General features: G+C 43.4%; 1 protein-coding gene across 6 annotated transcripts in view; it reads left to right on the top strand.

Moving 5' to 3' along the window:
- The window catches only part of rbms3 (RNA binding motif, single stranded interacting protein), a 245,207-nt gene extending 228,260 nt beyond the window's left edge, over positions 1 to 16,947 (top strand). For 2 of the 6 annotated variants that reach the window (XM_064946888.1, XM_064946885.1), the window contains exons 11-14: positions 7,008 to 7,118; positions 9,073 to 9,159; positions 10,988 to 11,097; positions 15,168 to 16,947. In XM_064946888.1, the coding sequence (XP_064802960.1) occupies positions 7,008 to 7,118; positions 9,073 to 9,159; positions 10,988 to 11,097; positions 15,168 to 15,171 (312 nt within the window). In that variant the 3' untranslated portion in view covers positions 15,172 to 16,947. Of the gene's footprint in view, positions 1 to 7,007; positions 7,119 to 9,072; positions 9,160 to 10,987; positions 11,102 to 15,167 lie in introns of those variants that run through there. The other 4 variants (XM_064946884.1, XM_064946890.1, XM_064946886.1 and 1 more) reach the window with 3 other exon arrangements.
- Positions 16,948 to 17,167: the final 220 nt, after the last annotated feature.

Raw genomic sequence — 17,167 nt, forward strand, 5'->3', positions numbered from 1 at the left:
ATAGACCTGTCAGTAGTGTTCACCTGTCAGTAGTGATAGACCTGTCAGTAGTGATAGACCTGTCAGTAGTGTTGACCTGTCAGTGGTGTTGACCTGTCAGTGGTGTTGACCTGTCAGTAGTGATAGACCTGTCAGTAGTGTTGACCTGTCAGTAGTGTTGACCTGTCAGTAATGTTGACCTGTCAGTAGTGTTGACCTGTCAGTAGTGATAGACTTGTCAGTAGTGTTGACCTGTCAGTAGTGTTGACCTGTCAGTAGTGTTGACCTGTCAGTAGTGTTGACATGTCAGTAGTGTTGACCTGTCAGTAGTGTTGACATGTCAGTAGTGTTGACCTGTCAGTAGTGATAGACCTGTCAGTAGTGATAGACCTGTCAGTAGTGTTGACCTATCAGTAGTGATAGACCTGTCAGTACTGTTGACCTGTCAATAGTGATAGACCTGTCAGTAGTGTTGACCTGTCAGTAGTGTTGAACTGTCAGTAGTGTTGACCTGTCAGTAGTGTTGACCTGTCAGTAGTGTTGACCTGTCAGTAGTGTTGACCTATCAGTAGTGTTGACCTGTCAGTAGTGTTGACCTGTCAGTAGTGATATACCTGTCAGTAGTGTTGACCTGTCAGTAGTGTTGACCTATCAGTAGTGTTGACCTGTCAGTAGTGTTGACCTGTCAGTAGTGTTAGACCTGACAGTAGTGTTGACCTGTTAGTAGTGTTGACCTGTCAGTAGTGTTGACCTGTCAGTAGTGATAGACCTGTCAGTAGTGATAGACCTGTCAGTAGTGTTGACCTGTCAGTAGTGTTGACCTGTCAGTAGTGATAGACCTGTCAGTAGTGTTGACCTGTCAGTAGTGATAGACCTGTCAGTAGTGTTGACCTGTCAGTAGTGTTGACCTGTCAGTAGTGTTGACCTGTCAGTAGTGTTAGACCTGTCAGTAGTGTTGACCTATCAGTAGTGTTGACCTGTCAGTAGTGTTGACCTGTCAGTAGTGTTGACCTGTCAGTAGTGTTAGACCTGTCAGTAGTGTTGACCTGTCAGTAGTGTTGACCTGTCAGTAGTGTTGACCTGTCAGTAGTGTTAGACCTGTCAGTAGTGTTGACCTGTCAGTAGTGTTGACCTGTCAGTAGTGATAGACCTGTCAGTAGTGTTGACCTGTCAGTAGTGTTAGACCTGTCAGTAGTGTTGACCTGTCAGTAGTGTTGACCTGTCAGTAGTGATAGACCTGTCAGTAGTTTTGACCTGTCAGTAGTGTTGACCTGTCAGTAGTGTTGACCTGTCAGTAGTGTTGACCTATCAGTAGTGTTGACCTGTCAGTAGTGATAGACCTGTCAGTAGTGTTGACCTGTCAGTAGTGTTGACCTGTCAGTAGTGATAGACCTGTCAGTAGTGTTGACCTGTCAGTAGTGTTAGACCTGTCAGTAGTGATAGACCTGTCAGTAGTGTTGACCTGTCAGTAGTGATAGACATGTCAGTAGTGTTGACCTGTCGGTAGTGTTAGACCTGTCAGTAGTGTTGACATGTCAGTAGTGTTGACCTGTCAGTAGTGATAGACCTGTCAGTAGTGTTGACCTGTCAGTAGTGTTGACCTGTCAGTAGTGTTGACCTGTCAGTAGTGATAGACCTGTCAGTAGTGTTGACCTGTCAGTAGTGTTGACCTGTCAGTAGTGATAGACCTGTCAGTAGTGATAGACCTGTCAGTAGTGTTGACCTGTCAGTAGTGTTGACCTGTCAGTAGTGATAGACCTGTCAGTAGTGATAGACCTGTCAGTAGTGATAGACCTGTCAGTAGAGATAGACCTGTCAGTAGTGATAGACCTGTCAGTAGTGTTGACCTGTCAGTAGTGTTGACCTGTCAGTAGTGATAGACCTGTCAGTAGTGATAGACCTGTCAGTAGTGATAGACCTGTCAGTAGTGATTGACCTGTCAGTAGTGATAGACCTGTCAGTAGTGTTGACCTGTCAGTAGTGATAGACCTGTCTGTAGTGTTGATCTGTCAGTAGTGATAGACCTGTCAGTAGTGATAGACCTGTCAGTAATGTTGACCTGTCAGTAGTGTTGACCTGTCAGTAGTGATAGACCTGTCAGTAGTGTTGACCTGTCAGTAGTGTTGACCTGTCAGTAGTGTTGACCTGTCAGTAGTGATAGACCTGTCAGTAGTGTTGACCTGTCAGTAGTGTTGACCTGTCAGTAGTGATAGACCTGTCAGTAATGTTGACCTGTCAGTAGTGTTGACCTGTCAGTAGTGTTGACCTGTCAGTAGTGATAGACCTGTCAGTAGTGTTGACCTGTCAGTAGTGTTGACCTGTCAGTAGTGTTGACCTGTCAGTAGTGTTGACCTGTCAGTAGTGTTAGACCTGTCAGTAGTGTTGACCTGTCAGTAGTGTTGACCTGTCAGTAGTGATAGACCTGTCAGTAGTGTTGATCTGTCAGTAGTGTTGACCTGTCAGTAGTGATATACCTATCAGTAGTGTTGATCTGTCAGTAGTGTTGACCTGTCAGTAGTGTTGATCTGTCAGTAGTGTTGACCTGTCAGTAGTGTTGACATATCAGTAGTGTTGACCTGTCAGTAGTGTTGACCTGTCAGTAGTGATAGACCTGTCAGTAGTGTTGACATATCAGTAGTGTTGACCTGTCAGTAGTGTTGACCTGTCAGTAGTGTTGATCTGTCAGTAGTGTTGACCTGTCAGTAGTGATAGACCTGTCAGTAGTGTTGACCTGTCAGTAGTGTTGACCTGTCAGTAGTGTTGACCTGTCAGTAGTGTTGATCTGTCAGTAGTGTTGACCTGTCAGTAGTGATAGACCTGTCAGTAGTGTTGACCTATCAGTAGTGTTGACCTGTCAGTAGTGTTGACCTGTCAGTAGTGATAGACCTGTCAGTAGTGTTGACCTGTCAGTAGTGTTGACCTGTCAGTATTTATAGACCTGTCAGTAGTGTAGACCTGTCAGTAGTGTTGACCTGTCAGTATTTATAGACCTGTCAGTAGTGTTGACCTGTCAGTAGTGTTGACCTGTCAGTAGTGTTGACCTGTCAGTAGTGTTGACCTGTCGGTAGTGTTGACCTGTCAGTATTGATAGACCTGTCAGTAGTGTTGACCTGTCAGTAGTGTTGACCTGTCGGTAGTGTTGACCTGTCAGTAGTTTTGACCTGTCAGTAGTGTTGACCTGTCAGTAGTGTTGACCTGTCAGTAGTGTTGACCTGTCGGTAGTGTTGACCTGTCAGTAGTGTTGACCTGTCAGTAGTGTTGACCTGTCGGTAGTGTTGACCTGTCAGTAGTGATAGACCTGTCAGTAGTGATAGACCTGTCAGTAGTGTTGACCTGTCAGTAGTGATATACCTGTCAGTAGTGTTGACCTGTCAGTAGTGTTGATCTGTCAGTAGTGTTGACCTGTCAGTAGTGTTGACCTGTCAGTAGTGATAGACCTGTCAGTAGTGTTGACCTGTCAGTATTTATAGACCTGTCAGTAGTGTTGACCTGTCAGTAGTGTTAGACCTGTCAGTAGTGTTGACCTGTCAGTAGTGTTGACCTGTCAGTAGTGTTGACCTGTCAGTAGTGTTGATCTGTCAGTAGTGTTGACCTGTCAGTAGTGTTGACCTGTCAGTAGTGATAGACCTGTCAGTAGTGTTGACCTGTCAGTAGTGATATACCTGTCAGTAGTGTTGACCTGTCAGTAGTGTTAGACCTGTCAGTAGTGTTGACCTGTCAGTAGTGTTGACCTGTCAGTAGTGTTGACCTGTCAGTAGTGTTAGACCTGTCAGTAGTGTTGACCTGTCAGTAGTGTTGACCTGTCAGTAGTGATAGACCTGTCAGTAGTGTTGACCTGTCAGTAGTGTTGACCTGTCAGTAGTGTTGATCTGTCAGTAGTGATAGACCTGTCAGTAGTGATAGACCTGTCAGTAGTGTTGACCTGTCAGTAGTGATAGACCTGTCAGTAGTGATAGACCTGTCAGTAGTGTTGACCTGTCAGTAGTGATAGACCTGTCAGTAGTGTTGACCTGTCAGTAGTGATAGACCTGTCAGTAGTGTTGACCTGTCAGTAGTGTTGACCTGTCAGTAGTGTTGACCTGTCAGTAGTGTTGATCTGTCAGTAGTGTTGACCTGTCAGTAGTGTTGACCTGTCAGTAGTGATAGACCTGTCAGTAGTGATAGACCTGTCAGTAGTGTTGACCTGTCAGTAGTGATAGACCTGTCAGTAGTGATAGACCTGTCAGTAGTGTTGACTTGTCAGTAGTGTTGACCTGTCAGTAGTGATAGACCTGTCAGTAGTGTTGACCTGTCAGTAGTGTTGACCTGTCAGTAGTGTTGACCTGTCAGTAGTGATAGACCTGTCGGTAGTGTTGACCTGTCAGTAGTGATAGACCTATCAGTAGTGTTAGACCTGTCAGTAGTGTTGACCTGTCAGTAGTGTTGACCTGTCAGTAGTGTTGACCTGTCAGTAGTGTTGACCTGTCAGTAGTGTTTACCTGTCAGTAGTGTTGACCTGTCAGTAGTGTTGACCTGTCAGTAGTTTTGACCTGTCAGTAGTGTTTACATGTCAGTAGTGTTGACCTGTCAGTAGTGTTGACCTGTCAGTAGTGTTAGACCTGTCAGTAGTGTTGACCTGTCGGTAGTGTTGACCTGTCAGTAGTGTTGACCTGTCAGTAGTGATAGACCTGTCAGTAGTGTTGACCTGTCAGTAGTGATATACCTGTCAGTAGTGTTGACCTGTCAGTAGTGTTGATCTGTCAGTAGTGTTGACCTGTCAGTAGTGTTGACCTGTCAGTATTGATAGACCTGTCAGTAGTGTTGACCTGTCAGTAGTGATAGACCTGTCAGTAGTGATAGACCTGTCGGTAGTGTTGACCTGTCGGTAGTGTTGACCTGTCAGTAGTGATAGACCTGTCAGTAGTGTTGACCTGTCAGTAGTGATAGACCTGTCAGTAGTGTTGACCTGTCAGTGGTGTTGACCTGTCAGTAGTGTTTACCTATCAGTAGTGTTGACCTGTCAGTAGTGTTGACCTGTCAGTAGTGTTGACCTGTCGGTAGTGTTGACCTGTCAGTAGTGTTGACCTGTCAGTAGTGTTGACCTGTCAGTAGTGTTGACCTGTCAGTAGTGATAGACCTGTCAGTAGTGTTGACCTGTCAGTAGTGTTAGACCTGTCAGTAGTGTTGACCTGTCAGTAGTGTTGACCTGTCAGTAGTGTTGACCTGTCAGTAGTGATAGACCTGTCAGTAGTGTTGACCTGTCAGTAGTGATAGACCTGTCAGTAGTGATAGACCTGTCAGTAGTGTTGACCTGTCAGTAGTGATAGACCTGTCAGTAGTGTTGACCTGTCAGTAGTGTTGACCTGTCAGTAGTGATAGACCTGTCAGTAGTGATAGACCTGTCAGTAGTGTTGACCTGTCAGTAGTGTTGACCTGTCAGTAGTGTTGACCTGTCAGTAGTGATAGACCTGTCAGTAGTGTTGACCTACTTCTCTGTCTCTGTCTCTCTCTCACTCTCCCACTTCTCTGTCTCTGTCTCTGTCTCTGTCTCTCTCTCACTCTCCCACTTCTCTGTCTCTGTCTCTGTCTCTCTCTCCAACTTCTCTGTCTCTGTCTCTGTCTCTCTCTCCCACTTCTCTGTCTCTGTCTCACTCTCCCACTTCTCTGTCTCTGTCTCTGTCTCACTCTCCCACTTCTCTGTCTCTGTCTCTGTCTCACTCTCCCACTTCTCTGTCTCTGTCTCTGTCTCTCTCTCCCACTTCTCTGTCTCTGTCTCTGTCTCACTCTCCCACTTCTCTGTCTCTGTCTCTCTCTCCCACTTCTCTGTCTCTGTCTCTCTCTCCCACTTCTGTCTCTGTCTCTGTCTCTCTCTCCCACTTCTCTGTCTCTGTCTCTGTTTCTCTCTCCCACTTCTCTGTCTCTGTCTCTGTCTCTCTCTCCCACTTCTCTGTCTCTGTCTCCCACTTCTCTGTCTCTGTCTCCCACTTCTCTGTCTCTGTCTCTCACTTCTCTGTCTCTGTCTCTCTCTCTCTCCCACTTCTCTGTCTCTGTCTCTCTCTCCCACTCCTCTGTCTCTGTCTCTGTCTCTGTCTCTCTCTCCCACTTCTCTGTCTCTGTCTCTCTCTCCCACTTCTCTGTCTCTGTCTCTCTCTCCCACTTCTCTGTCTCTGTCGCTCTCTCCCACTTCTCTGTCTCTGTCTCTCTCTCCCACTTCTCTGTCTCTGTCTCTGTCTCACTCTCCCACTTCTCTGTCTCTGTCTCTCTCTCCCACTTCTCTGTCTCTGTCTCTCTCTCCCACTTCTGTCTCTGTCTCTCTCTCCCACTTCTCTGTCTCTGTCTCTGTTTCTCTCTCCCACTTCTCTGTCTCTGTCTCTGTCTCTCTCTCCCACTTCTCTGTCTCTGTCTCCCACTTCTCTGTCTCTGTCTCTGTCTCCCACTTCTCTGTCTCTGTCTCTCACTTCTCTGTCTCTGTCTCTCTCTCTCTCCCACTTCTCTGTCTCTGTCTCTCTCTCCCACTTCTCTGTCTCTGTCTCTGTCTCTGTCTCTCTCTCCCACTTCTCTGTCTCTGTCTCTCTCTCCCACTTCTCTGTCTCTGTCTCTCTCTCCCACTTCTCTGTCTCTGTCTCTCTCTCCCACTTCTCTGTCTCTGTCTCTCTCTCCCACTTCTCTGTCTCTGTCTCTCTCTCCCACTTCTATGTCTCTGTCTCACTCTCCCACTTCTCTGTCTCTGTCTCTGTCTCACTCTCCCACTTCTCTGTCTCTGTCTCTGTCTCACTCTCCTACTTCTCTGTCTCTGTCTCTGTCTCACTCTCCCACTTCTATGTCTCTGTCTCACTTCTCTGTCTCTGTCTCACTCTCCCACTTCTCTGTCTGTCTGTCTGTCTGTCTGTCTGTCTGTCTGTCTGTCTGTCTGTCTGTCTGTCTGTCTGTCTCTCTCTCTCTCTCTCTCTCTCTCTCTCTCTCTCTCTTCTCTCTCTCTCACTCTCCCACTTCTCTCTCTCTCACTCTCTCTCTCTCTCCCACTTCTCTCTCTCCCCTCCATCCACCAGGGTGCTGTGATAACCCCAGCTATGGACCTCTCCATGCCCATGCAGCCCTCCAGTATGATGGGTCCTATAACACAGCAGATGAACCACATGTCCCTGGGAAACACAGGAACCGTAAGTCTGACTGTAATCCTGCTGTGTCATCTATCACCCACCAGGTGTCCTTTAGAGTTATTTTAATAAGCTTGACATCTTGATAAACTCATTTCCTGACGACGGCTCACTGATCTTCGTACTTGGCGACATCAACCTCCCGACGTCTGCCTTCGATTAATTTATTTTCAACTCCTTCTTTCTTCTCCTTGCCTCCTTGCCTCCATGCCTCCATGCCTCCATGCCTCCTTGCCTCCTTGCCTCCTTGCCTCCATGCCTCCATGCCTCCATGCCTCCATGCCTCCATGCCTCCTTGCCTCCATGCCTCCATGCCTCCATTCCTCCGTGCCTCCATTCCTCCTTGCCTCCATGCCTCCTTGCCTCCTTTCCTCCATGCCTCCATTCCTCCGTGCCTCCATTCCTCCATGCCTCCATGCCTCCTTGCCTCCTTGCCTCCTTGCCTCCTTGCCTCTTTGCCTCCATGCCTCCATTCCTCCTTGCCTCCATGCCTCCATTCCTCCTTGCCTCCATTCCTCCTTGCCTCCATGCCTCCTTGCCTCCTTTCCTCCATGCCTCCTTGCCTCCTTGCCTCCATGCCTCCATGCCTCCATGCCTCCTTGCTTCCATGCCTCCTTGCCTCCATGCCTCCTTGCCTCCATGCCTCCTTGCCTCCATGCCTCCATTCCTCCTTGCCTCCATGCCTCCTTGCCTCCTTGCCTCCTTGCCTCCATGCCTCCATGCCTCCATGCCTCCTTGCTTCCATGCCTCCTTGCCTCCTTGCCTCCATGCCTCCTTGCCTCCATGCCTCCATTCCTCCTTGCCTCCTTGCCTCCATGCCTCCTTGCCTCCATGCCTCCTTGCCTCCTTGCCTCCATGCCTCCTTGCCTCCATGCCTCCATTCCTCCTTGCCTCCATACCTCCATGCCTCCTTGCCTCCATGCCTCCTTGCCTCCATGCCTCCTTGCCTCCATGCCTCCTTGCCTCCATGCCTCCATTCCTCCTTGCCTCCATACCTCCATGCCTCCTTGCCTCCATGCCTCCTTGCCTCCATGCCTCCATGCCTCCATTCCTCCTTGCCTCCATACCTCCATGCCTCCTTGCCTCCATGCCTCCATGCCTCCATGCCTCCTTGCTTCCATGCCTCCTTGCCTCCTTGCCTCCATGCCTCCTTGCCTCCATGCCTCCATTCCTCCTTGCCTCCTTGCCTCCATGCCTCCTTGCCTCCATGCCTCCTTGCCTCCTTGCCTCCATGCCTCCATGCCTCCATTCCTCCTTGCCTCCATACCTCCATGCCTCCTTGCCTCCATGCCTCCTTGCCTCCATGCCTCCTTGCCTCCATGCCTCCTTGCCTCCATGCCTCCATTCCTCCTTGCCTCCATACCTCCATGCCTCCTTGCCTCCATGCCTCCTTGCCTCCATGCCTCCATGCCTCCATTCCTCCTTGCCTCCATGCCTCCATGCCTCCTTGCCTCCATGCCTCCATTCCTCCTTGCCTCCATACCTCCATGCCTCCTTGCCTCCATGGCTCCTTGCCTCCATGCCTCCTTGCCTCCATGCCTCCTTGCCTCCATGCCTCCATGCCTCCATTCCTCCTTGCCTCCATGCCTCCATGCCTCCTTGCCTCCATGCCTCCTTGCCTCCATGCCTCCATGCCTCCTTGCCTCCATGCCTCCATGCCTCCATTCCTCCTTGCCTCCATACCTCCATGCCTCCTTGCCTCCATGCCTCCTTGCCTCCATGCCTCCATGCCTCCATGCCTCCTTGCCTCCTTGCCTCCATGCCTCCTTGCCTCCATGCCTCCTTGCCTCCATGCCTCCATGCCTCCTTGCCTCGCTCTTTCCCAGTCGTCTCCAGCTCACACGGCATCAGGCGTGACCTCATCTTTACTAGAGGCAATGCATTGAGTGTAAGTGACTCTGGATGAGAGCGTCTGCTAGATGACTAATGTCCAGGTGTTTTTCCTGCTCTCTAACAGCAGTACATGTGTGCAGCAGCTGCTTCAATGCAAGGAGCCTACATTCCTCAGTACCCTGCAGTGCCTGCCTCCGCCCTCACGGTGGACGTAAGTTAACTCTTTACCGTGCAGATTTAACCCTAACCCTTTAACCCTAACCCACAACCCTAACCCTTTAACCCTAACCCTTTAACCCTAACCCTTTAACCCTAACCCACAACACCCTAACCCACAACCCTAACCCTTTAACCCTAACCCTTTAACCCTTAACCCACAACACCCTAACCCACAACCCTAACCCTTTAACCCTAACCCTTTAACCCTAACCCACAACACCCTAACCCACAACCCTAACCCTTTAACCCTAACCCTTTAACCCTAACCCACAACACCCTAACCCACAACCCTAACCCTTTAACCCTAACCCTTTAACCCTAACCCACAACACCCTAACCCACAACCCTAACCCTTTAACCCTAACCCTTTAACCCTTAACCCACAACCCTAACCCACAACACCCTAACCCACAACACCCTAACCCTTAACCTACGACACCACAACCCTTAACCTACGACACCATAACCCACAACACCATAACCCACAACACCATAACCTACAACACCATAACCCACAACACCATAACCTACAACACCATAACCCACAACACCATAACCCACAACACCATAACCCACAACACCATAACCTACAACACCATAACCCACAACACCATAACACCATAACCCACAACACCATAACCCACCACAACACCCTAACCCCAACAACCTAACCCACCACAACACCAAACCCACAACACCATAACCCACAACACCATAACCCACAACACCATAACCTAACCCACAACACCCTAACCCTTAACCTACGACACCACAACCCTTAACCTACGACACCATAACCCACAACACCATAACCCACAACACCATAACCTACAACACCATAACCCACAACACCATAACCTACAACACCATAACCCACAACACCATAACCTACAACACCATAACCCACAACACCATAACCCACCACACCATAACCCACAACACCATAACCCACAACACCATAACCCACCACAACACCCTAACCCCAACAACCTAACCCACCACAACACCAAACCCACAACACCATAACCCACAACACCATAACCCACAACACCATAACCTACAACACCATAACCCACAGCACCATAACCCACAACACCATAACCCACAACACCATAACCCACAACACCATAACCCACAACACCATAACCTACAACACCATAACCCACAACACCATAACACACAACACCATAACCCACAACACCATAACCTACAACACCATAACCCACAACACCATAACCCACAACACCATAACCCACAACACCATAACCCACAACACCATAACCCACAACACCATAACCCACAACACCCACCATGCAGCAGTAACACTTTAACAAATCTCAAAAAACACGTTTTCTTTCGCTGGGTTCAAACATGCATCCGCCCATTTGCCATCCCTGTCCACAATGCCCTGGTAAACCCAAAAAAACCTACTTAAAGGTAACAGCGTTTACTGTTGTCCCTAGTGTCCGGTTTCCATCTCCCGATGTCATTAGACATGGACGGACGTGGAATAATGACTTGTATGACTTGTGACCTGACTGACTTGGAATAATGACTTGTATGACTTGTGACCTGACTGAGATCTCAGTTTGTTAATTTAAGTGTTTGTGTTTTTGGGGGGGGTAATGTACTGTATATTCCATTTGGGATCATTGGATGATGAACAACAACAACAAAAAGTTTTGAACGTGAATCTCAAATCTCAAGAATCAACCCTAAAAAGATAACTATGACCTAATTTCCTGTGTCTCTCTTCCTGACTCATGATAACTGTGACCTCATTTCCTGTGTCTTTTCCTGGTTCTTCCTTCTCTTATCAGGCAGTGGTGACAGAGGACACGCCCCAGACTGTACCCCCCTCCTCACAGGACCCTAACGGACAGCCACCCCTGGCCAGCGACTCACCTGCCTACTCCTACCAAGAGACTAAGTAAACACACACACACACACACACACACACAGACACACACACACACACACACACGCGTGCCTCCTCCTTCCAACAGACTAAGTAAACACACACACACACACACACACACACACACACACACACACACGCGTGCCTACTCCTTCAAACAGACTAAGTAAACACACACTCACTCACACACACACACAGACACACACACACTCACACACACACACACACACACACACACACACACACACACACACACACTCACACTCACACTCACACTCACACTCACACGCACACGCACACGCACACACACACACACACACACACACACACACACACACACACACACACACACACACACACACACACACACGCATGCCTACTCATTTCAACAGACTAAGTAAACACACACTCACTCACACACACACACAGAAACACACACACACACACACACTCACACTCACACTCACACTCTCACACACACACACACACACACACACACACACACACACACACACACACACACACACACACACACACACACACACACACACACGCATGCCTACTCATTTCAACAGACTAAGTAAACACACACTCACTCACACACACACACAGAAACACACACACACACACACACACTCACACTCACACACACACACACACACACACACACACCTGCCGACATGCTCAGAAGTGAGAACCTCAATATAAAATATCTTTAAAGTTTGGATGTGCTACAGCCAAGCCAACGACTGTGATCACCACTCAGATCGTCTGCCGACTCAAATTAATTGTAAATTAGATATCATAGAGCCTATATCTGCTACATGTCTACTACTCTGTATCGATGTGTATAGTGTATATTGATGTGTATATTGAGGTGTATAGTGTATATTGATGTGTCTAGTGTATACTGATGTGTATAGTGCATATTGATGTGTATAGTGTATATTGATCTGTATATTGATGTGTATAGTGTATATTGATGTGTATATTGAATATTGATGTATATTGATGTGTATAGTGTATATTGATGTGTATAGTGAATATTGATGTATATTGATGTGTATAGTGTATATTGATGTGTCTAGTGCATATTGATGTGTATATTGATGTGTATATTGATGTGTATAGTGTATATTGATGTGTATAGTGTATATTGATCTGTATATTGATGTGTATAGTGTATATTGATGTGTATAGTGTATATTGAACTGTATATTGATGTGTATAGTGTATATTGATCTGTATATTGATGTGTATAGTGTATATTGATGTGTCTAGTGCATATTGATGTGTATATTGATGTGTATATTGATGTGTATAGTGTATATTGATGTGTATAGTGTATATTGATGTGTATAGTGCATATTGATGTGTATAGTGTATATTGATCTGTATATTGATGTGTATAGTGTATATTGATGTGTATAGTGAATATTGATGTATATTGATGTGTATAGTGTATATTGATGTCTATATTGATGTGTATAGTGTATATTGATGTCTATATTGATGTGTATAGTGTATATTGATGTGTATATTGATATGTATAGTGTATATTGATGTGTATAGTGTATATTGATGTGTATATTGATATGTATAGTGTATATTGATGTGTATATTGATATGTATAGTGTATACTGATGTGTATAGTGTATATTGATGTGTATATTGATGTGTACAGTGTATATTGATGTGTATAGTGTATATTGATGTGTATAGTGTATATTGATGTGTATATTGATATGTATAGTGTATATTGATGTGTATAGTGTATATTGATGTGTATATTGATGTGTATAGTGTATAGTGATGTGCATATTGATGTGTATAGTGTATATTGGTGTGTATAGTGTGTATTGATGTGTATAGTGTATATTGATGTGTATAGTGCATATTGATGTGTATATTGATGTGTATAGTGTTTATTGATGTGCATAGTGTATATTGATGTGTATAGTGTATATTGATGTGTATAGTGTATATTGATGTGCATAGTGTATATTGATGTGTATAGTGTATATTGATCTGTATAGTGTATATTGATCTGTATAGTGTATATTGATGTGCATAGTGTATATTGCTGTGTATATTGATGTGTATAGTGTATATTGATGCGTATAGTGTATATTGATGTGTACAGTGTATTTTGATCTGTATAGTGTATATAGTGATGTGTATAGTGTATATTGATCTGTATAGTGTATATTGATGTGTATAGTGTATATTGATGTGTATAGTGTATATTGATGTGTATATTGATGTGTATAGTGTATATTGATGTCTATATCGATGTGTATATTGATGTGTATAGTGTATATTGATGCGTATAGTGTATATTGATGTGTACAGTGTATTTTGATCTGTATAGTGTATATAGTGATGTGTATAGTGTATATTGATCTGTATAGTGTGTATTGATGTGTATAGTGTATATTGATGTGTATAGTGTATATTGATGTCTATATCGATGTGTATAGTGTATATTGATGTTTATAGTGTATATTGATGTGTATAGTGTATATTGATGTCTATATTGATGTGTATAGTGTATATTGATGTGTATAGTGTATATTGATGCGTATATTGATGTCTATATTGATGTGTATATTGATGTGTATATTGATGTTTATAGTGTATATTGATGTGTATAGTGTATATTGATGTCTATATTGATGTGTATAGTGTATATTGATGTTTATAGTGTATATTGATGTGTATAGTGTATATTGATGTCTATATTGATGTGTATAGTGTATATTGATGTGTATAGTGTATATTGATGCGTATATTGATGTCTATATTGATGTGTATATTGATGTGTATATTGATGTGTATATTGATGTCTATATTGATGTCTATATTGATGTGTATATTGATGTGTATATTGATGTCTATATTGATGTGTATATTGATGTCTATATTGATGTGTATATTGATGTCTATATTGATGTGTATATTGATGTCTATATTGATGTGTATATTGATGTGTATATTGATGTCTATATTGATGTCTATATTGATGTCTATATTGATGTATATAGTGTATAGTGATGTTTGTAGTGTATATTGATGTGTATAGTGTATATTGATGTGTATAGTGTATATTGATGTCTATATTGATGTATATAGTGTATATTGATGTGTATAGTGTATATTGATGTCTATATTGATGTATATAGTGTATAGTGATGTATATAGTGTATATTGATGTGTATAGTGTATATTGATGTGTATAGTGTATATTGATGTGTATAGTGTATATTGATGTCTATAGTGATGTATATAGTGTATATTGATGTATATAGTGTATAGTGATGTATATAGTGTATAGTGATGTGTATAGTGTATATTGATGTGTATAGTGTATATTGATGTGTATAGTGTGTATTGATGTCTATATTGATGTATATAGTGTATATTGATGTGTATAGTGTATATTGATGTCTATATTGATGTATATAGTGTATAGTGATGTATATAGTGTATATTGATGTGTATAGTGTATATTGATGTGTATAGTGTATATTGATGTGTATAGTGTATATTGATGTCTATAGTGATGTATATAGTGTATATTGATGTATATAGTGTATAGTGATGTATATAGTGTATAGTGATGTGTATAGTGTATATTGATGTGTATAGTGTATATTGATGTGTATAGTGTGTATTGATGTGTATAGTGTATATTTATGTGTATAGTGTATATTGATGTCTTTAGTGATGTATATAGTGTATATTGATGTATATAGTGTATAGTGATGTATATAGTGTATATTGATGTGTATAGTGTGTATTGATGTATATAGTGATGTGTATAGTGTATATTGATGTGTATAGTGTATATTGATGTGTACAGTGTATATTGATGTGTATAGTGTATATTGATGTGTATAGTGTATATTGATGTGTATATTGATGTGTATAGTGTATATTGATGTGTACAGTGTGTATTGATGTGTATAGTGTATATTGAGATGTATATTGATGTGTACAGTGTGTATTGATGTATAGTCATTGCTCATCTGTAAAAGAGACCCAGGTCTCAGGATAACAAATATTTTCTTTCTCTTTCTCAGATAACAGGAGGATGACGGGCGATTTGTTTCCGGTTACTGCGTTGCCTTGAGACAGCGGCTGCACTGAAGCACTGGAGGGATGGAGGGAGGACAAATACTGGATGACAAAAAGGAGGACAAAGGGAGATCGTTTTATCTTTGCACAGGCATCAACAAAAATACTTTGTTTTATCTGTCCTGAGAGAGACGAGAGAGAGACGAGAGAGAGGAGAGAGAGAGGAGAGAGAAGAGAGAGAGGAGAGAGAGAGAGGACAGAGAGACGAGAGAGAGAAGAGAGAGAAGAGAGAGAGGAGAGAGAGAGAGGACAGAGAGACGAGAGAGAGAAGAGAGAGAAGAGAGAGACGAGAGAGAGAAGAGAGAGACGAGAGAGAAGAGAGAGACGAGAGAGAGAGAGGTTGAGATTGTGATTGACATGCAGATAAAGTCTCAGAAGATGGAGAGGTGCAATATGGGACATTGAGTTTATTGAGCGGGCCAGCATGAAACTGGAGGCATCCTTCGAAAAAAGAACAAAGTGAAAAACATATTTAAAAAAAATAAAAAATAAAGGAACTTAAAAAGGAACAAACGGACAGAAATCTATGTGAATGTGCAGGTTGGTTTTCAGATCATGACAGTTTTTTAAGAGGAGGCAAAGTTTTAGAGAAAAAACAAACTAATTAAATGGGTTGTCTTCCTTTGATATTAATTATATATTTTTATTATTTTCATGATTTAAAATGTAGTTTTCTAGAAAGAGAAGAAAAAAAAAGTTAAATCTTAAATCTTTTTTTGCCTTAATTTCTCAGACGTTGGAAACTCGTCGGTCCTTTTGTCTAAAATTGTTTAATTAAAACATCTGTAAAAACAAAAGAGGGTTATGAATGCTTCAGATGGTTCATGATAAACCGAGACTAGATCTATAGACGTCAATGCATAGGTTATAAAGAGAACTGTATGAAGAAGATTTTATATGATGTGGTTTGTAGTCATTTGTGTTTTGGGGGGAGAAGAGAATCTCCATGGTGAAAAAAGGTGGGCGGGGTCAAGAAAAAATGTATAACCGCTGTATTGTGGGAAATGTTTTGGTTACTTAACAATGGCATTAGTGGGTTTTTACTTGCAATATTTGTTTTTACAAAGTTCAACAGTTTTTGTTTTTGTTGCCTGCTTTTGCTTGTCTCATCGCAAAACAAGAAATGAAACAAAAAATAACCAAATAAGTCAACGTCCAGTGAAAACGTATTGATATCGATAAAAATGATCTGTGTACAAAGGGACATGTGTTGAAAAATGAAGCAATAGTTTTAAAGAAATTTGGTGACAATTTTCTTTAGTCTTTTTATAGCTGTGTATCAAATGCATCCAACAAACAGCAGTTTTTTATACCACAGAAGAACAAACAGGGAGATACAGTGGAGTAGACCGAGAGATTTTTTTAAAATTCATGTTTTAAACTTTTCCATTTGGCTTTCTTGCTTTTGGTGTATGATGCTCTGTACATTAGATGGTTTGAGGGTTGGACCTGTGGGTTTAGGACTCTTCCCATTGGCTCTGTTGGGGTTGAGGTGTTCATAGGGTTCTACCATTGGTGCAGTCACGTGTCACTCATACCTTCAGCAAGAAGGTATGTAACAGGTCAGAGAACTGTGCCACAGATAAAAGCTTAGTTGTATCGTAACCCTTCTACAAGGGGGAGCTCCAATATAATCTGAGAGAAATCTGAAACAGAAAAACAGAGAAAACCCTTCAGTTTCAGTATCTGATATAGTGATGGTGGTTTATCCAATGTAAAACCACACAGTCTCTCTTCATTTACCACTGAACGGACAGCCACTGTTATAACAAACACAAACCGTGTTACAGGAAGTAAAGCTCATCTGCTGAGCCCCGTTACTGAAGGGATAGGATACTACTGTCTGCAAAGACACCATGCTAGTTACTGGTAGCTTATCTTGTCATCTTCAGCTATCTTGTCTGAGACAAAGACATCATGCTAGTTTCTGGTAGCTTATCTTGTC

Source organism: Oncorhynchus masou, chromosome 29, assembly GCF_036934945.1.
Source record: "Oncorhynchus masou masou isolate Uvic2021 chromosome 29, UVic_Omas_1.1, whole genome shotgun sequence".
Classification (NCBI taxonomy): Eukaryota; Metazoa; Chordata; class Actinopteri; order Salmoniformes; family Salmonidae; genus Oncorhynchus; species Oncorhynchus masou.